General features: G+C 39.8%; 1 protein-coding gene across 1 annotated transcript in view; it reads right to left on the bottom strand.

Moving 5' to 3' along the window:
* Window positions 1–22,006, bottom strand: part of GALNT18 (polypeptide N-acetylgalactosaminyltransferase 18) — an 88,050-nt gene that overhangs the window by 37,330 nt on the left and 28,714 nt on the right. Inside the window, exons 4-7 of the mRNA XM_026034785.1 lie at window positions 16,685–16,868; window positions 15,398–15,595; window positions 13,831–13,945; window positions 1,226–1,411 (exon numbers count right to left, since the gene is read on the bottom strand). Coding sequence (XP_025890570.1) covers window positions 1,226–1,411; window positions 13,831–13,945; window positions 15,398–15,595; window positions 16,685–16,868 — 683 coding nt within the window. The remainder of the gene's footprint in view (window positions 1–1,225; window positions 1,412–13,830; window positions 13,946–15,397; window positions 15,596–16,684; window positions 16,869–22,006) is intronic.

Genomic DNA, 22,006 nt, shown 5'->3' on the forward strand with positions numbered 1-22,006 from the left:
AATCACTTTAATTACAAACCTCATCTATATTTCATTTGATAAATCAGTTTTAAAATTTACTATAATAAGCTTACATTTTTCAGATGTATCAACATATTCAAGGCAGCATTACTTAACCAGTAGCAAACAATAAAAATTTAGCAGACCACACAGGACTTTTTTTCTTGGCACTTTCATAGTATATTGTGTGGCTAACACACTTCTTTTTTCCAACCTGAAAATGGAGTTACAACTTCCCCATTCTGCCATAGTTATCTAGCTTTAACCAAAGGGGATGGAGGAAATTACTGAGGAAGTAATTTTTCCCCTTTTAGAACTATAAATTGCAGCAAAACCAGTGATTTTACTTTTTTTTTTTTTTTTTTAAGAAAAATAGCCCATTTGTTCAGACTAGAATAAACTGCTTTTGATATAATGATGAGCATGAGAACTGCAGACTGCAAGTCAAAACTCAAATTCATCTACTGGCTTGGTTTCCAGTCTCTTAGGGTAGGCAGATCCCTGAATATTTTCCAGAAAGAAGTACAAGATGATAGTCAGATTTCTCAGAGCTATGAGCAGCACTTCATAGATTAAATACTACTGACTACAGAGAAGAAGAGCATCTAGAATCAGCTGCCAAACCAAACACTCAGGTTTCTCATCCTACAGTACCTTTCTATTGTTAGGAACCACACACGGCTCACCTATGGAAAAGAGAACTGGAGAAGCAGGTCAAAAGAGAGTTGCAGCCAGACTCCTGCAAGATGTTATGGCATACACCAGCCACTCTTATTCTGGTACGAAGTTATTCAAGAACGATACAATCACATTTGTACCACTAGATATGCACATCCCTTACCCCTTGGTAAAACTGACCTTAATAAATTTGCATTTTAGACAAGTCTGACTTAGTAAGTGTAATATGGATAGGTTGTTTCTATTTTTTACATTCCTTCCACTACTAGCTTAAAATCTCCTTGCAGTGTATCAACCTTGCATGAGGTTGGTAGGAAATGAATTTAATAAGAAAACCCCTTTTGATGAAAAAAAGTATTATTATTTGTTATTATTTATTATGAAAAAGTAAATATACACACACATATACATGTATGTATAGACATACTTACATACATATATGCACATACGTATAACAAAATAATTGCAGAAAACCCAACTGCAGAAGAGCAGCCAAAGCCCAAGGGTCCAGAGGCAGAGCCTGCAAGCCCCAGTGTCCGTGACTCACCTCCTGGGGCACGTTCCAGGCCATGTACACGTGGCTCTTGAACTCATCCATCCAGACTTCGGCCACCCGTAGCGCGTTTCTGCGCACGTGAGCAGTTAGATCTTCCGTGTATGGCTTATGGGCTCGTTCAATGTGGGCAATCCTGGAGCAAGGCAGAACCTCAACGCTGCCTCCACACTGCCACACCTACAGGGAGGGACAGACACCCTACAGGTCAAAGCTCTGCACACCGCTGCTGTCTGACAGTACATACATGGAAATCTTTTTATTTATCCAGCCTAAGAATAACAACTCCAAGTCTACTCAACTATAGAGATTTTTTTTTATACAGTTTTGAATTATTACAAGGAATTTTTAACTACCTTACCAAAGATTTACCACCTTAACAGTAGCCTGTGAACAAAATTTTCCTGAATCAACTTAGCCATCTTCTATATTATTAATAAAATAATGTACAAGGCACGTAAGGATTCAAGTTTTAACAGCTTGCAGACATAGCTCTTAGATCCTGCGTAGTCCCCATCACCACATAGATTAGTGCAGAATCCAGAACTAGCCTCTGATGACAAGGAAACTAAGCCAATGCACAGTATAAGGTCACCAAACTTTCAGGCTTTAGGAAGACCAGGAAAATAAATATCTAGAATCATAGGATCCTTAAGACTGGAAGGGACCTCTAGAGGTCATCTAGTCCAACTCCCCTGTGCACACAGGGTCACCTAGATCATGTGGCACAGGATTGTGTCTAAGTGGGTTTTGAAGATCTCCAGAGAAGGAGATTCCACAACCTCTCTGGGCAGTCTGTTCCAGGGCTCTGTCACCTTCACCGTCAAGAAACTTTTCCTTAAGTTCCTGTGGAACTTTTGGTGCTTCAGTTTGTGGCCATTTCCTCTAGTTGTTTCAGTGACCACCACTGGAAACAGGCTGGTCCCATCCTCCTCACTCCCTCCCTTGAGGTATTTATCAGATACCTCTCAGCCTTCAGGCTGAACAGGCCCAGCTTATGCTTTACTTTAAACATAGCTCAGAAAGGAATCAGATTTTTTTGAGGAGTGCAAAATAATATGATTTTCTAGTGAACAATTTCTCTAAACAATTTCAACATATATTACCGTTACAAGTGATAGTCACCTACATTATATACGTATTATCCTAACTGCTCAAGTGTAATTTTGTTTTAGGATCACAGTTGACCTAGTGCATACTATGTTCATCCTGAGTATTTCTGATTTCTCTTTCTGCTTCCAGCTAAACAGAAAACCGCTTCAGCAGGCTCAACAGTCAGTGAAGTAGCTCAGCTCTTTTACACAGAAGCTCTCTTCTCTGTTCATCTAGTATTATGTAGACAAGATCAAGACAGTACAATCATAATAGTTTAGCGAATGCTGTGCAGGTAAAACCCCAATGTGTTCAAGCTGTTTAATCCTGGAGAACAAACACCACTTTGTCTCAGAAAGACACTGCACTGAGAAGCAGGGGCTTGGCCTTACGCTGCTGCTAAGGGAGGTTCCGATAGTTGGTATCCTACAGCAGAAGAGCCCAGGAGGAGAGCACGGGCACTGCTCCCTGCTTCACTGGGCCCCAGGGACTGCGCGCTCAGCTCCCTCCCGTGTGGCACAACGTCGCGCCTGGGGCCGCGCTCCGGCCTTCCTATAGGCACATGCTCTGCTACGGAGGCACTGTGCTCAGTCATTCATTTTATATATTTAGACATCTGGCTTGAATACAGCGTTTAGGCATTTGGCAGCTCCTGAGAGCAGAAGGATGTGGCATGGATTCAGGATGTTTACAAAGCCGCTACTGAACTGCTGCCTAATTGCAAGCAACATATGCTGGGTGAAGAGAGCGAGCCCGCTTGTGTGGAGCTCTCTGCAGGATGAGCTATCCCAGGAACCTACTGTAAAATCAAGGATGGGGCTGCAGAGACTTCAGCATGGCTCTGTCTCAGAAATTTAGAATCCCGTAAGAGTAAATAATCAGAACTGATATCAGAACAAATCTTAGAAGATGATCACAAATACTGGGAATGGAAACGCTGACAATGATCACAGATACTGGGCAATGGAACTGGCGTAAGAACAAATAATTAGCTGAAAGTAGTATCTGTGTTCCTTCTAAATCTCAGATAATGCGATCAATCCAGGTTAAAGAGCTAAGAAAAAATACTAGTTTCTCAAAGATTTAATTCTAAATATTTCAGCTACATTTCTTAATAAAGATTAAAAATTAAGTATCACTAGCCTGGGCTCGCACAATGCCTGCCTGCAATGCAAGCCATTTGTCAGTACAGCATTGGCATCTAGCAAAAAATTGTTTCAGAGTTATTCCCTGTACACTGGTAACTCCTAACATGAAAAAAACGACGATGTAGAGATGGACATAACACAGTGCATAACAAGGCCATCCACAAACTGCGTGCTCTGCTATTCTGCCCCTCTTTGCTCTCTTTCACTATGGATGGTCCTGATCCAAGTCTGACATGTAAGCACTAAAGCTTCCGTGAGGACTTCACAGTGAGATCTGAACCCCATCTACACAACAAGTCGAGCCTAAAGATTCATTGCCTGTGATAAGCTGAAAGCATATGTCCAGGATCTGAATTTGAGGAGTGAACTCATCTATTATTTTAGTACTTATTCAGTAATTGGTAAAATCTAGTTCGACTTTTTAATGAAGTTGTATTTTCCAAAAACATCCCCAAATGACAAAGTCTTCAGTAGTTTGGAAACAACCATTATCAGTACCCAGGTAATTTCCAATTAATCAAATCTGTGGTCAGCCCTTTTCTCTCAGACAATGTCAGTCTGTGTTTGGTTTCTAAAAACTAATTAATTACTCTTCAAGAAGCAGGGATTCACTTAAAAATGAATGCTAAGAGGAATCTGTCAATACAGATGCTGGCAGAACAGGTTGCTTATATGGAACAGCCTCTAAAACAAATCCTGTTATTCATAAGATAAACTCTTCTGCAACCCATGAAAGCATGACTAGCATACTGCAAAAGAGGTCTAGAGGTATATGCTAATAGTTTCCATACAGCAAGTAGACTATAAGTCATTCATGATTCTTTTCAGGAGGAAGAAATGAGAAACAACCGTGCTATGAAGATAAGGCCATCAGCTCCAGTTAAGCTGTGCACGGAGCTCGCAGTCATGGCGTGGAACAAGCTGCTGGAGCCGGGCTGCAGGCTGCGGAGCCCCGGGGAGCTCTGGCAGCGCCAGGGGAGGGGCTCCTGCGCCGCAGGGCATGGGACACAATCCTGACCGGCTCCCTGACTGCCCGGGAGCCTCTGCCCGCAGGGCTACAGCGGGGCAAGAAAGCGCTGTTGTCTAAACCCTTCACTGCGCTCCCGGGAAGCCACTTGTCAAGATAAATAATGGCAGGGAGGCATCATGGCAGGATTTTCTAATTTTCAAAAAGTATTTTTTACCACATAGAATGGTTCGAAGTACAAAACTGTATCTCAAAACTAACTGCTGCAATCAGAAATACTTAATGATCCATCTGCTTAAACACATTGAAAGAAGAAACTGAAAGGACACATTTCCTAAACTATATGTTAAACAAAATATACCATCTTTCCTTTTTAGCCATGAAAAATTTTATACCTGTGCTGTAAAGAGCTGAAAATTGCTAACGATACCACCTCTTTCCTGCCAAATATCTAAACATATGTTTACACTTATCAAAATAATGCATGATTTGAACACCACAATACAAGAAATAATGGAAATACATATTTTGTTCTGCAAAGGCACAAATTGCAAAGTTATACCAATGGGGCTGGACTTTGTTTTTTTGCCTGAAGGCAGAATCCTTAGGAAGCTTTCAAGGGTGAGGGAGCGCATACCTTTAAAGTCCCTGGAGCAACCCCAGCAATGTAGGTGCTTTTCTTCAGAGGAATTTCTTTTGGGTTCTGTCCTGCTGGTTTACTTAGCAAACACAATCTTTCAGCAAACACAAACTGGAGTTGCCTTTCAAAGCGCTGTCAGAATCTACTTCACTGCTCTCAATGCTCTCCTCTAACCTTACAACAAGCTGCTTATTCTTGAATTTTCCCCAGGGGGCTCGTACATTTGGTAGAGCCTCCTCAAGGACTTAGAAAGCTTCCCTCTTGACAGAGTTCCTGCATCCCTTTCAAAACAGGAGTAGAGCTCCAAAAGAAATTTCAGAGGTGCAAAGCAGCAGGAATAGCAGCTAGGCAATTTCTACCACCTATGAAGTTGAAAGACTGAAACTGGCAGTGTGTGTGACCTCAACTAGAGAAAGCAAGTGGAAGATGACAGGAACATCAAATGGATACTGAGTCCATGGAAAAAGCATAGGGAAGGAGCGTCTCTCTTTTTTAAATCTTGTTACAAGTTACGTGGAGAACTTGGCCAAGCTCTAGGCACTGCTTACCACTAACTTACTGAGCATATATTTTACATGTAAGGCACAACCGTGTCCCTATGTCTGTGAATTTATGTGCAGCAAGGCTAATGCAGTCATGGAGAGCAACTTCCTTAATTCAGAAAACATGTTCCTTGCCACCTGTCACTACAACCCACCTAAAACAGGCCAAGAAGAGACTGATAGCAGGGATCTCTTAGTGTGGGTTTTACAAAATGAGGATAAATTACTAAGCTCATGAAAGAGGCAATTAGACAGACAGACAGCATGAGATTTCCTTGGACAGCTTCCATGAGAGGGACTTGGTGTAAGATCACAGTGTGAACTATCGAGTACGCTCCACCCCAGTGACCATGCCTGAACCAAGGGGTATGTAAGCACACAGACGGATGTACCTACAGCAGTGCCCGAGTGCAGAGGCAGAACCAGCACAGACACAGTCACAGGAACGAAGACCAGACGAGAGCCCAGGGGGCAGGTGGCAGCAGGGTACACAAGCCGTGAGCTCCCTGCCCCTGAAGGGCTGAGGCTGCAGGCACTGGACTCACCAGTGAACGGCCCCCGCGGCCAGCGGGATGCAGCGGATCCTGCAGAGGGGGCGCCCCGGCTCACAGCCTGCCCCAGCTCTGCTGCCACCCCTACTAGGGCAGGAACGACGGCATCATAGAGGCACCAGGCTGAGCACAGAGGGGGACTGACATCTCCCAGTATTCAGCTGGATTAATCTGGAGGTAATTTTTTCCAAGGAAATTCCATTCACATCTGAAGAATCTATTTCATTAGATAAAGCATCTCCATTTCTACTTATTTTTATAACCCTACCCTTGACTAAATCCTTTTCAACTACACTCAAACATATTTGAATTTGCAGGTTTATTCAAAACAATTACAATTCTGAAGCTGATCTCTCTCTAATATATAATTTATACTTCATTATAAAATGATATAACACTTCATTAGAAGGATTTCTTTTATATCTCTTTAATCACTGGGTATTCTTTTCATGTTATGGTAGCTTAATCTAATAAAAAAAAAAAGTCCTACATGATGTTGAGCAGTACATTAGCATGGACTGCATCTGTTAAATTTACACATCATGCAGTTTTTTTAGAGAACTACTATGACCTTGTTTGAAACTATCATTGCACTTAATTATTTAAAAGTTCTGTTTGCAGCCTAAGTGGTTTGTTGAGATTTCTCAAAAAGCTGAAGCATTTTCTAGCTTCTGTGGAGATTGCAAAAGCCAAAATTAGAAGAACTCATTAAAATTGGCCTGAAGAAAAAAAAATGTCAGTGTGAATTAATTACTGCTATGGATCCAAACAAACAGTCAACAGTATCTTCAACATATATTTTGGGAACAATTTAACACAATAAATATTTGTGAATCATGACTGCTCACACTCCACTTCAACTTTTTGTTTGTTTTTAAAACCTTGCCATTATCATTAATCATTTACAGACAGCAAATAATGAGCTTGATACTTTACTGGCAAGTAGTATTAACAAACTTTTTTTACCCAATACCCTAAGCTGCATCAGTGATCATTATGTGACTGCACTTCTGCTCTGGTATCTTGACAGGTGACCACAGAGAGCACAAGGAGAACAGTAAGACATAAGGACCACCGAAATCCATGTTCTTCTTTCTAGGAGCACACACTGTGTTTTGGATAAGACCCTGAAAGGCTTTCAAGTTGTGTATACTTCAGTATCTGTAAACTTAGACTACGCTCCCTATCTAGGCCAATCTTCATATAGGTGATATCTCCACTGACATCAGATAAACTTCACTGAACTATGACAGTAGTTCAGAAAAAATTCTATTCAGTTTAGCTAGCACTCCCTCAAAGTTAGCAGGAAACCATACACAATTTTCTTTATTCTGCTTGTATCCAACAAGTTCTTACTGAGTAAGTCTACCCAAACAATAGAATTAAATGAAGAGTCCTGGTAAGTCAGTTAAATTCAGGATTAGAAAACTAGGATGTAGGTGGGCAAGAAGAAAATATCATGCTTACAGAAGCTATGATTCTGGTTTATTCCCTGCTTCTAGACATTGAATGGGCTGGAAAAGAGAATCGTGTCCTTGGTGGGAGCCCCTGCCGAGTGGGAAATTAGGGCGTGAATTAATTTCAAGAGATGCCGGCCTATAGTCACAGCGCAAAACAACATACAGAGAGAAACTAGCAACTGAGGAGACAACCTGAAAAGAAGCTCATCCATTTTTTAGCTAGGACACAACTGTTTCTTAGTTTTACTGAAGGCCTTTGAGGATTTTGGACACTATTCTACTTCTCCTCACCATACAAACCTTTCAGGCAAACACACCTATTCATGTGTGACAAATGCTTTTTTTTTCCCCACAACCAAGCTGCAAATCTTCACAGGAAACTGCAAGCATCCTACAAAAAGACATCTTGTCCTCAGTCTAAAATAATTTTGAATAGGAAATAGAAAGGTTTTAACACAACTAGAGCTGCTCTCAACTTTTAAAGTGTAAATTATCCCTTAAATCTTACTTTTGAAGCTCTCATTAATTGCCTCATAGCCTTCATTTCACATTAATTGGGCCTTTATGAACACTCTCATTGAAAAAGTAATACATGTAAAGATTTTCCCCATATTAAATTGGCAGTAGCTTTTCCCCCTTTCAGTTAATTGCTTCATTATGTACTTTTTTAATTGTTTTGTTCTACAGGGATTATTTTTGCACTTATCTCCATGAGCTATAAAACTTTTACAACATATTGTAAAAGGACGTATGTTGTGCTGCTGTTTGATAATTGCACTCGGCTCTTCCATGGCTTATGTTACTGGGAGATAACACGCTTTGAGGGGCTTTATTCAGTTGTTTTTCAGATATATCTGCCTCACTGCTAGGCACAGCAGAATAACCGTGACACACAAGTCACTACCTTGCTAAGTTTAAGTCATAAATAGGAAGTAAAAGAAATAATCTTTCACCACAAGGTGTGAACAAGCAGCAAACTAAATAACCAGATGACCTGTGGTTTAATATTATATATCACGTTAAAGAGGAGAAGGAAGTTTCTCTTCTTCCTTCCTTCTGGGTACAGTGATGCCACACATCAGCTGGCACTGTAGCAATCATTTGCTTTCTTGTGTCAACTACTAATAACATGTTCTCACCCCAGAAAAAAAAAAAAAGGCAAAAAAAATGATTCACTGGCAAACTGGTAATGTTGTCTCCCTGTGTAATTATATATGCTGTAACTGCAGGATAGCTGCTGAAGCATTCATGGGCAAAAGAGAGAGAAAAAGGAATTCTGCTGGAGGGGTGACACAAAAATAGAGCAAGCCACAGAAAGCCAGTTTCATGATTGGCACCCATTTGGAGGAATGACAATTTAGAGGCAATTCTTTCTTCCATTTTCAATAGGGGTTGTTTTTTTTCTGGTGAAATGACAGCCCTGAAAATAGAGAATTTCAGTGTGTGTCATTTTGGGAGGCAGGATGTTAAGGCAGTGTGGCATTTTCCAAAACAAACTTAGCTTCAGCTATAGTTCTGGCCACACTGAGAAGCCACTACAGGTAACAGAGTATGCTGGGCAAGTACTTACATGGTACTTGCAGGGAATTTTTTTTTTCCTTTGTGAAAATGTGGACTATGAAAAGTACTGACTACTTCCTGTAAGGAGAAGAATTTGGCCTACCTTTTGAATTTTTTCTTACAGAGTTCAGTCTGGGAAGAAATGATCTCTTTCTAATTCATAAAATGGATAAAACCAGACATTTCCAATGTAAAGATTTAATGTAATTTCAATCTAAATTTTTCAATGTAAAGCTAAAGAGAAATCAGCATCTTAAAAGCAGTATTTCAAATGTTTACATATAGTAAGGTCAACTGGGAAGATTTAAATTCTTGTACTTCTCAGTTCTTCCCCTTCTGTACACAAACTGCTAAGCTAACAGGAAATGAAGCAAATACATTTATCATAATGCTATTTTATTTCACATGTGATAATTTCTTGATGGCAATACAATCTAAGAGTACCCTGTTTCATCTGATCTACAAATGCAATTTTCTTCCCGGATCAGCTAATGGTTAAGGCTTGATATATATTTCAGTGGGAGCTAGATTCATTCCTTTCCATCAGAAAGCCCTCATCTTATAAAAAAAGTTTCTTGTACTCATTTAATAGAGTCATTATATCCCTGTGAATATGAATTAATCTGTGAGCATGCAAAGCCTCTGTGATACACAGCTCCTCTACGTCAAAGCCTACATTTTCTTCACTCTGATGACAACTTAGTCTGTGACCTAAGGCAAGTCTCTGAATCTTCATGAGTTCACACAGGCTTAAAAGTGGTACAAACAACTTGGTAACAGAGTATTTGAAAGCTGTATAAAACATTTGTAGGCTGCTTTTACGCTCCCAATGTTTGCTAAAGGCTTGCTCTTGATAGAAACTCTTATGCAGACTTCTGTGGCAACTGCAAAAGGCCTCAATTAGAAAAGGCATTTAAGAAGCATATTGAAAAACATACTTGAACCATCAGGGATTGACTGCAATGCATTTACAGAGCCTTTCCTAACTAGAGAGATGTCTTGTGCAAGTAGAGCACAGAACGAAGGCACTCGAAGCAAGGTGAGAAACCCCAGCCTTCCATTCACACTCTGTTTCCACTGTAAAGCAGTTACCAACACAGTTCTTACCTGGTCTCTTGCCGAGGCCATGGCATCCCGGACTACCCTCAAAAAGTAATTTGGTCCCTTGGAGGCATGTGTCATTCCCTTCAGTGGGGAATGACTAAACATAAGCCAAAAGGAAACATTACTTATCCTAATGTGAATCTAAGATATTGATACTGGGATGTAGTAACTAAATCTCGTAAAAGCCCAGATGAAGCAACTGAGCTGCTTAAAAATGATGCTGTCAGTCTTGCATGAACCAGACTGACTTTATTTTCTTGTAAGGCAAGCAAACAGCTCTGTGAGAAAGTATCTGGCTTCCAGAGAAAATACCGTGCTGCTTCCAAGATTAAAAATGGTTTTGTATTTTCAACTCATGTGTTATCTTCTAGCTCAAGGCAACAGAATTTTATTAATATCCATTGGTAATGTTTATTATTTTACAAATATTATTTCAAAGCCATAAACAAAGGTAAAACCTTGGAAGTTAAAATAATGCTTCAATTTAGACATGAACGGGTCTGAGAAGCCAATTCATCAGAGAGGACGAATTAAACCTCCAGTCTCTATATAGTTTATCTACACCAAATGCTTCAGATAAAATTTCCAATAGTTGAGGTTCTTCTTATGCAACACAACTGCATTTCTGTTGATTATGGAGATGAGAAAAGTAACTTCTAATGTTACAATTCTGGGACACATTTCCAACACATCTTGGATCTAATTCTCAGCCCTACACAATGAAAATGCCATCAGTTCAGCTGAAAACAAACCATTTCAAGATGTTACAAGACACAGCAAGTGGCTTCCCCTTTACAGTGAAAAGAACCTTAGGTAGGCAGACTTTGCTTCTCAGAAGCATCTCAGCTGGGAGACTAAATCTTTATCATTGAAGCTGCAGCTGCCAACAAAGCAGTCAGGGATGAGGGCTTCGATACTGTGCACGGGTGCATGCCGAGATACTCATTTAGCCAGTCCTCACATCACAGGAGGCTGACACTGTTAGGCCGATGAGCCTGGCCTATAGTAGTTCTATACTTCCTACAACAAAATAGTAATAGGAGGTGACAGGACCTTATTCTATTTGTTTAACATAAATAGGTAGCACAAATGATGCTCACTCTTGCGCTTATATTCTGTAGCTGAATGTAACCACTCTTGTTCCTTCAAGTGTTGGTTCCTACTGGTTAATGCATAAAATCTCTAGGTCTCTAGGTAAAGGAGTTAACAATTGACTTTGAGTGCCTAAATACCATAAAGAGGAAATTTAATGATAAATCCAAAGCTATGGGGGGGGGAGGGGGAAGGCCTAGCTAACAACCTCATTGTATTACAGAATGTGACACACACCTGCCTCTCCAGCACCGCATGATAATGCATATTATACAACAGAACACCAGATCAAGCTAGATGCTTCTTAAAATGGAAAATGGTGATGAAAGATGAAGCATGGAGAGCAATCTGTAGTCATGCACTAGAGATCATTTTAAAATGGAAACATTATTTATTGCACTGATACTGTAATTATAAAATGCAAATGGATGCAGCTTTTGTAGAACAATTACTGCCTTTATTAAGTGATTCATTGCAGGCCCTGCAGTCGAAAGCAACATAGGGAGTCTAGTGATGACTCCTCAGTGCTGCAGAGACTAGAAAATGTAGTTTACCAGCAGAGACAGACCATCTGGCCTGTAATCACTTTCTGGCTATGATTTTTTAGCATGCCCCAATATAAAGAAAATCCAAGGCAGCGCTTGTGAGCAGTGCCACTAGTGACTGCTCAGGGCACAACCAAGCACGTGGCTGCCCACAGCACTGGGCAGCCCACTCTGGCAGCCAGCACCTCCAAGGCACGAGTGGGAGGGTGAGGGAAGGGACCTGCTTGTGAAGTTTAACATCTGCAGAAATAATACTGTGCTTCCCAGAAGCTCTAAGGTAGCACGGCACATTTATATTCATCCTAGTATTATCTGGACTATGCTGAGAATTGTGAGAAGAATTGGTAATAAACTGCTGAAAAATCTGTTCATTACGTGTCAGGAATTTGTTTTGAGATAGCCAAGAACACAGATCCAAGCCGGGACAGAGACAGATGAGGCAGCAGGCACTATGCTACCCTGCACGCTGCAAGCTGTTACACATAAAAGTGTCTTATGTAGGTCAGACACTGCTTCCCTGGAGACCGAAGAAAGCCGTGAGAAAAGGAGAGCAGTGCTGGGCCTTATTCCAGTGATCCAGTGTACTCCCAAGTTTCAATTATGCAGAGATTTGTGTCTCCCTAGTCCTGTCTCTCAAAGTACTCTTCACAATCAACTTCTGCTAAGCTAAGTATAGTGGACTGCATAGTATCTATTGTCATGTCACAGAACCAGGTAAAACCCTCCCCTCAAACAGAAACAATAGTTTTGCTAGGTAGAAAAAAAAGAAAAGGAAAATCCAAGTGACACTAATTTTCATCTCACAGCAACACTGAGCTGCAAAAATCAGTTTTCAAGAAGAAAATAAGGCTCCTTGGCCCTCACCATGAAGAGAATGGTGTTACTGAAAGCAGTAGTCCTGCATTTCTCCCTTTCTTTCCAACTATGCTTTAATGTAAATGAAAGGAGACCTTCCTTTCACTCATGCTGCAGTAACACCTTTTTTTTTTTTTTTTTTTTTTTTTTTTTTTTTTCCCCCCCCCCTGACAGGTGGGAGGAAAAGAATTTTAGAGAGAAGAACAAAATGAGTATTTTTAGATTACATCTCATGGTCTCAGCAGGCAATTCATATATATATTTTTTTTCTTTTGGCCATTACATAACTCTATGCTTTTATTCTCTCAACCAAAAAGCATGAAACACAACCTTTCATGAACATTTCAAAAGCGGATTTGGGGATTTAATTTTGTAACACAAATCATACAATTTTTCTTTACCCCCCCAAGTATCTAGGAATTGTATCAAAAACCTTGGAAGATTCTCAAAGGGAACAGTGCTATGTTTTCTGGATAGTATCTAGTTGTGAAGGGAGACAGAGATATGCAAACCACACAGATATTGTACACGGTAAACAGATGAGTAGTGTAGGATGCAGAAAGAATTTATGCCACTTCAGTACCCTACGAATATCTTAAACACCCAGAAGAGGCAGAGAGAAAGCAGCATAAATGCCTTTATATTTCAGTTAGCTTCATAGTAATTTTTTTAATTTAAATAAATAAATGAATCTAGGAAGGCTCTTCCCATTACATCAATAAAAATTACCCTCCTTACTGAGCCTGGAATCATAGGTAGGTAGGGAGTCTCTGCAGAATTCACATATTGTTAGTTGAAGAAAAAGAATAACACCAAATTCTGTATTTCTAAGCTTATCTCAGATAAGTTATTTAAAAAGATATGGGAGCTTTTGCTCTTTCTTTTCTGATCAAATACAGTAGTAGTCTATGCTACTACCTAAAGCAATGCATCTCATTTGCCTGTCATCCTTCATACATTTTTGACTCTTCTCCCCCCCAATAACAAGGACCACGATGTGTGTGAAGTGCAGCCTGACAGTGTTGGTTGGTTATGCTTCTTACCCTGATTCCGAGCTCAACGTTTTCTCCTCCATATACTTCCATACCCTCATCTAGTAGGCCAATCTCTTGGAAATATTCTCTGTCTACTATGAAGCATCCAATCAAGGCAGGACTTCTGGAAAAATAAAACAGCAACAGACAAAATGAGCAGACAGAAAGAAACCATTTCAATATTCAGAAATAGCTTATGTTTTTCACTGCTGGGCCAAATGGTGTGCCAAGATAGATTCTTAGGGAGATGTTTTTGAAACAGGTTTATCCAGCTTTGTTTCTAAAGCTCTTGATTCTAAGGTCAATGATTAGAAAACTCCGAGGAAAAGGCCAAGGTACAAATATACATATCCAGTATTATTAGAGGACATTTGTGCCATGATCCTCATTTAGCAGGTTTTGTGGTAAATGAAAAAGTACATTTTCTCTTCATTCAGAGTTTAAATACGTTTATTTTTAAAAATCACTAGAACAATAATTTATAGAGAAATTTGCTTCTCAAGGTCTTGGCAGCCTATTTCAAAGCATTTTCATATGGTAATAGGTACTCATTAGCTCTGATACTTCCAATGCTGTGGAAATTACTACTACTTTTTTACACATGTCTGGGGCCAAGCTTTGAGCTTTCAGCTCACATTTTCCAACTGTGAGTTCTGTTCCGAAGGCCAGCACATGGGTCAGTGCAGTCCAGAGACAAAAGTCTCAGCTGACAACTCCAGAAAACAGCAGTCAGTCTGAAAAGATAGGACTAGTGGATCAAAGACACCCCTTGCACCTACTGCATGGAAACAAGTAGCATTGCTACTGATGATTCCCTTGTGCCACCACCGCACTGCAATGTCACGCTTTGCAGAGCTGCTGCTGGTGAGAGCAGCCTTCACACTTTCTGCAGGGAGCGACAGGAGAGGTACCAGTGACTCCTTTGGATGAATTGAGAGGCAGAAGGGAGGACTGGCACCTCAACAGAGCTGCTGAGGGGATTCAGATGCACCTTTCCCCTTTCCAGAGGCTACTGTTCTGCACCAGTTTAAAAACTCTTTAGACATAACAAAAAAATACTGAGTTAGATGGTACCAGATTGCTAGGATTTAATGCAGTCGCTGCTCACACATGATTGCCGGCCAAGCATTACCTCCTATGACAAAGCACAGCTGTAAAACTAGGTGACACTACTATAAACATAGCTGATCTGATAGTTAAGGGGACACCCCCTTATATAAGACATTTGTAAACAAACTTCTCTTTGTGGGCCATTACCCTAAACTAGGAGACAAAATATTTGGAGAAAGCAGTATTTTTGAGCATTCATGTCTGCTGTTTCACTTTGGCATGTGCCTTGCACCATGCTAATAGTAACTAACTGTATTAGAAGACCTACTGAAAAGGGGTATTTTTGATGGCTAAACAGAGGCTAAGGAGAAAAGTTGAAAAGGACAGTTCAAGGATATTTAACACTATATTTAACACAGTCTAATTCAACACTATAGTCGATACAAACTATTACATAATGAGACCACTCATCATCTACAAGAGCATCTCCTCCCATCTCTGAATCTGGATAACAGTTTCATGTTACCTTATTGGAGCAGTTGTGTTCTCCAGCTTCCACCACGATTTAGGAGGGTTCAGATATCGGCACCACAACTCCCAGTCAAACCCTTGTGCAGAGAGGGGATATTCCTCTATTTCAAAATTATCGTACTTAATGTTATCAAATGATGGAGAAATTACTCTTTTTCTGTTTTCCTTTATCCTAGTAAGAACTGGTTCAGCCCTTAAAAAAAAAACCAACAACAACACAACAGCAAAAAATGTTGATGTCAGCAGCAGCATGGCACTGGTGGAAAGAGCCTCTATGCAATGTATCTGGGAAAGAGCAAAGTCTGCAGCTACCACTCATTCAGAGCCCCCTTTGCTTTACAATGGAGTTTTGACAGAGTGGAACCTGCCCTAAAAGGATGCACTGCAATATTTAATCCACTATGTCCTATTGATATCCTTCATATGTGCTGGAGAATAGAAGAAATGACCATCTGCATATAAATTTATAAATTTGTTACCAAATAATGAAAACTTCAGGCTCTCAATATCATAACATCATCAAGGACATCAAGATCAAGCCTAATAATAGATCTATCCTAGGGACAAAAGCATTTGTCTTCTCCACTATCTTTTTTTTTCCCTTTAACTGAAGAAGCAACAGAGATATCAAATTCAATTTCAACCAGCTAAAATACATATTTTTAATCATGTGGTTCTTTGAGGGGCAACTTGGGGAGCGGTGTATGATTTCTGAGGAGACAGAGAATACAGAACTTTTCTCAGTGCTTTTACAGTCTGTATTACGAGTATAAGCTGTTGGGAAACAAAAGCACTTATACAAGTATGAAGAGTGTTCTATATTTCTGGAGAACAACTTCCAGTGTTGCCCTGAGATTTGGAGAGAATTCAAGAAGCTCAAGGAAACAAATCCTGAATCCTTATAAAAACAAGTGAGCTTCCCCCTAATTACAAACAGTTACCTGTAACTAGACTATCCTACCGAGCTTTTTCATGCCAAAATTATCATTTACCATTTACTTTAACTGGAAGAGAAATAATAATAAGCAAGAGATGTAGCTATTTTAGAAATACTTCAAGAAGCAGCAGCAGGTCACTTGCTGTTTTCTAATATAGTTTAAATACATTGCCATTACAGTAACTTGCACAAGAAAAATGAACACAGAACAAATAGTTTTTTCATAACTGTCTCCATCTTTGAATTTTCATCAAAGAGATCACAATATTTTTCATCCCATTTAGTAATTCATGAACGGTGTTTGGAAAAGGTCTGTTGATCAGAGGAATACAAGTTGACACATACCATCCCACGTTGAATTCCACATGGGCATCAAAGAGAGCGACTACTGGTGCTGTGGCAACTCTCCATCCACTAACGCGGGATCGGATCAGTCCCTCTTGTTTGCTGTGTCGAACAACCTTGATGAACCCTGGTTTCTGGGCATTCACTTCATCTATATACTTCTTTAGTTTCTCCTTGAGCTCTTCTATGAAAGGTAAGAATTACATGTTAGCAAGAAGTATTAGCTCATCTAGAGGTAAAACTGGAGTACTTACTCAGGGAAATACTCTGTGTCACCCTAACGAGTAAGATCTTTCAAACAGTCATGTCCGAAAGAAATAAAAGATTAAGGAAGGACCACAATTTATACAACAATAAAAAAAATCCCCATGTAACTACTTAGTCTGCATGATTTCCACCAGGATTGCATCACTTCGACAGTAACATGCCAAGAGGTAAAACACTTGCTCATAAAGTAGCATATCAAGGGCTATATTAACCAATCACTTATATAAATGAGTATTACGTTAGCATAGTAACAAAAAAGGTAACAATCTTGTTTTTCAAGACAGATGTTCCAAAGTCTTACCCATGGACTTTCTTTACCAATATTTGAAAGAGTGAAAAATGACAAATAATTATTTATGCTTTTCCCATGTTTTTTTCCCAAACTTTCATAGTTCCTTTCTATAGCTACTAAGAAGTTCCATGACTTTTTCTCTCCTCTCACTAAAGGAGAATCAACAATTATTTCATCTCTGGCTGTGCATGCCACATACCTACCATGAATAAACTCTGGATATGGAAGCAAGAGAGTAAGACCTAGAACTGCTAACACAATTTTTCACGAAGAACAGAAATTAAAGTGAAATAATCTACAATATATGTCTGCCACAGTACTTAAACTGCACCAATTTTTAGGAATGAACTCCATATATTCCTAGAATGTTTTAGATTGTATTGCTTGCATCTTTAAAAATGTTATCTATCTGCACCTGCATCTTCTTGAATAAGTAATCTGAGACATTAACACACAGTATAGAAGACTTTCTATTTTTATTACATTTGCTATATATTGATCACTCTTTTCCTTTATAAAGCCAAAAAAATCATATTCAGCTTTTCTACTGTGCCTGTGCAGAGCACATGTTCCTATTGCTCATCCCCCAGCACACAGAGATTCACAGCAAGCACAAAACTAGCAAACCAACCACTATCTAACAGCAGTTTAAATTCAAAAGCAGGCACTTTCGTGAGATTGTGCCAATCTAAAAATAATACTAAGGAGTTTTCTATTCCCAAAATGTAGTATTGTAGAGTGTGAATATCAAGACATGAAGATCAAAGCTTATCCTCAGGATAAATTGTTGCCAATAGTTTTGCAAAACCAGGAAGTGCTATTTGCTACAACAAGGCACCAACACCACTGCGTGACACAACCAAACACACACAAGAAAGGCAGGTTCTAATCAAGGACTTGAACATCAGCACCTTCGACAGTCACTGCTTCTCTAATACCTTCATTTTTAGCAACTAGACTACTCCTGTGCCTGTCAAGTATACTTCCTCAAGTGGATTAACCATACAAGCCTCAGTAAATACTAAAGCTTTTCATAGGTTTACTATAAGAAGTGGAAATGGAATAGGATCCAACTCTTGGATTTAAGCCATCTTGCTGCCACCAGCATATCTTGAGCTGCACATTATAGCTATGGTATTTATTAGGCCACAGACATTTTTATTTTTCTGATTACACTGCAGCTTTGTGCGAATTACGTGACTAGCCTGAGAAAGGCAGGGCTGGTATATGGGAGTCTTTCTCTGGCCTTCACTGTAAGTCCCAAGAGATAGGGGAGGCCGGAGTATTTCACCTAAGTCTTCTATACTGGCCCACCAGTGGTCACAGCAGGTAAAGCAGTACTTTTCAGTGTAGCATGTTCTGGTCATCACTATGTTAAAAAGCGAGGGTTGGACATAGAATTACACAATCCCTCTACGTTGTGCAACTTGCTGAGCAGACTCTTGCAAAGGAAAAGAAAGCATGGCCAAAAAGATATAGCACCTTGACCCAGCCACAGCACACAGCAAACATGTCAATGGAGCTTGAAAAGTCAGCATTTCCTGTTGAACATCAAAGATGCCCAAGCAGGAGACTTAAGCCGTATTTTTCATGCAGTCCACATTTCCCTGAGCTTTATGCAAGAAACCTGAGTTCAATCGTCTTTGACATTTTTAGAACACCCTGCCCAAATGGACTGAAAGCTGAAACTCTCCCCCTAGAACAGATCATAGTTTGTAATGCTGCTGATGGTCGTCAGCAGAAATATTTTTAACCCATGCTCTTTTTTTCCACTTCAGATACATCACATGAATAATAAACAGTCTTTTTCATTAATTATTGTGCTTCACTGCTTTATGCCACCATAGGGAGAAGAAAGGGAATGAACAAATGTGTCATCTTCAAAACACTGTTGATTCAGTTTCTAATTATGGAAACAAACATGCTTATAAAGATAGATGTGCTTGCCTTTCAGCATGCAATCTCTAAAATAAGGCCTCAATTTGACTGAGCTGAGTAAGTATCTGCAGTTGGAGAGAGAGAACAACCATATATGGAATGGGAAATGATGCAGATCTGGCCTTGGTTATCATGAATGCTACCACCTGTCTCTATAGGGTACATGGAGGGTACATGAGAACTCTCTTCATAATTGTACAAGACATAATTATGTGACATATCTATGTTTATTGTTAACATAAGTTTGAATACTTCTAGGAGTTTGTTTATTTTTAACAAATCCAAGAAGATTTCCTTTGACAAGTTCCCCGTTTCAGTATTACAACAGTGCTAGAGAACTAATTCATGCAACTTTGCTTTGTTAGGAAGGATGCTGAGAGGCAGAGCAGGAAGGAGACACAGAGCAGTGCGAGTCAGAAGACTCCAGTCACCACACAGCTAGACTGTGTGTGAAAGTATCAGTTCATAAAAATCCCTCCATGAGGCCACCTTCCTTTCAGGAAACAGTCTGCGACAACTGCAGCTTGGCTGGTGTGAATGACCAACGCTGACTCTGAAGGGCCACCGGGACCACAGTCCTGCCCTCTCCCTTGCACACAGCGGGACTGTCGCAGCTTCCCCAGCATGGGGAAGATTCCTTACACCTGCCCAGGGCGCTTCTCAATAGAAAACTATAGGCAAAAGCTTCAAGCTCTTCATCTAGTCACATACAAACTGCCTGTGGTTTGTATGCCCATGCCTAACCTATGCTGGGAAGAGACCTGGACAGATGGCCAAATGATGTAAAAGTGTTTCAGCCTCATGCCACTCCAGTATCTTACCAGAGCTGTGGATCTGTCCCTTAGACTTTAAGTGTCATTTTAAAATTATTGCTACAAGCAGTGCTGTCATAAATAATAAATTACTGCCTCGCTTTGCAGAGAAGAAGCTTAAAGAACAATCAATTTAGCTTCATTTCCAATAACTTTCATGCTTTAATGTGCTGCCACTTTGTGTGCTTAAGCGAGTCCTCACATCTCTCAGAACAATTACATTTGTGAAGTGTGACACTGCTGTTTGGCTCAGACAGATGCACTCTACTGACTTTCTGAAACTCTTCTACTTCGCTCTAAGTTTGCCAACACAGCTAAAATGCAAGAAGACTTCATGTAACTCTGTGTCACTATAAACCTTGTGCTTTACTGTAAAATGTACTTACATTTCTAAGGCCCAGGAATGATCAGGTCTCTCAACATTAGCTCTTGCCATAAAAAGTCCATTACAGTGATGGGATAGAAATTATTCTCCAATATGGAATGGTGTTTAACATATCAGTGCTCCTCTCTGTGCCAGAAACTGTGGATTGGTACATTACATAAAAGGGGCACAGTTATACCACCCCTTATCCTCATGCTCCAACTTGATGTCTTCAGTGTGCTTCACATGAAGAACACATTTGCCCTTGAAGCTCAGAGAGAGAACCTCATCCAGTATTTCCTGCACCAATAATGCCACTTCTGGAGGCAAATCAGCGAAGAGCAGCTGCCAAAACACAAAGGACTTAACTGCCCATCTCAGAGACGCCACAGCACTGCTCTCCTTGCCCTGGGAGGGTTCCAGCAGTTTCTCCCTGAATGCACCCTGCAGAAGGTCAGAACAGGTTCTCCATCTTATACCACATCAAAACAGGCAACCAGCAAAACACCAAGTCTCCTGCTCCACTTCTACTGAACCAAGTCTGCACAATGAGAGAGCTGACACTGTGAGAGAGGCATCTAATTAGGTATACTTTGCTTCCAAATGAAAAGCAATGAAGTTGGTAAAAAAACATAGAATTTCCACAAATTGATTGATTTTAAATCATTTTTCATCTTTTTTTATTTAGTAATTTGTGGCCCAGCAGACGCACTCTTTATCCACTGGTGATTTCACTGCCTTTCTTTAAAAAAAAAAAAAAAAAAAAAAAAAAAAAAAAAAAAAAAAAAACACCTAAATAGTAACCCTTCTATCTTGCAAATCATGAAAGACTGTTACATATTCAGCTGCAAAAACCTCTCTTCCTTTTCCTTCTCAGTCGCTCTTCAGGCATATAATCTGCAGAGTTATTCACGTTATAATTTGAATTCATTGCAGCAACTAGTCACAAAGGAAAAATTACTTAAGAAATAATAGATATATAACAGATAATAATTATAGAAATTTATCTAATAAGATAGTGCCTTGTATTATGTCATTTATCTTACATGCAGCTCAGTAACACTTACTATGCTTCATATTTTCTCCCTTTTCTCTGTCCCCTTATCTTTCATGCTCAAGTGATCACCTCTCATCTCTGCAGCAGAAGCAGATAACTCCAAATGGAAAATATTTATAACCAGATGAAAGCACACCATTTATAGTGTACAACGTGTATATACAATGCTTGCAACAGAACAGCAATGATGAACTGATAAAAAAGGCCTGTTGTGCACATGTATTTAGTAACCTACTATTATCTAGTAATGGATAAACCGTCCTAAGGAAATTACTTATAGGATGTAAGGAGGTAAGCTTTGCACAGACCTCAAAAGCAAAGATTGTAATGTAGTCCTTTTTCTCCATTACTACTTTACTTACTGGTAGAGATGCAGAATTCAGTCTCAGGATTTCATGCTGTCACATGCAAAGCCAAAGGTGGTAACAGACCTTCACAGTCAGAACCTTTGTATTCAGTGATCCACAGCTACAACGGCTGTCAAATCTCTCCAGTTCTATTGAGACAAACGACACCAACACCAATTTGTTCTCGCTCAGACTCTGGACTACAGTCCAAAGATTTCTCTAGCCTAGTACATGAACAGCACCCT

The sequence above is a fragment of the Nothoprocta perdicaria genome, unplaced genomic scaffold (genome assembly GCF_003342845.1).
Source record: "Nothoprocta perdicaria isolate Ctin4 unplaced genomic scaffold, notPer1 scaffold_15, whole genome shotgun sequence".
In the NCBI taxonomy this organism is placed as follows: Eukaryota; Metazoa; Chordata; class Aves; order Tinamiformes; family Tinamidae; genus Nothoprocta; species Nothoprocta perdicaria.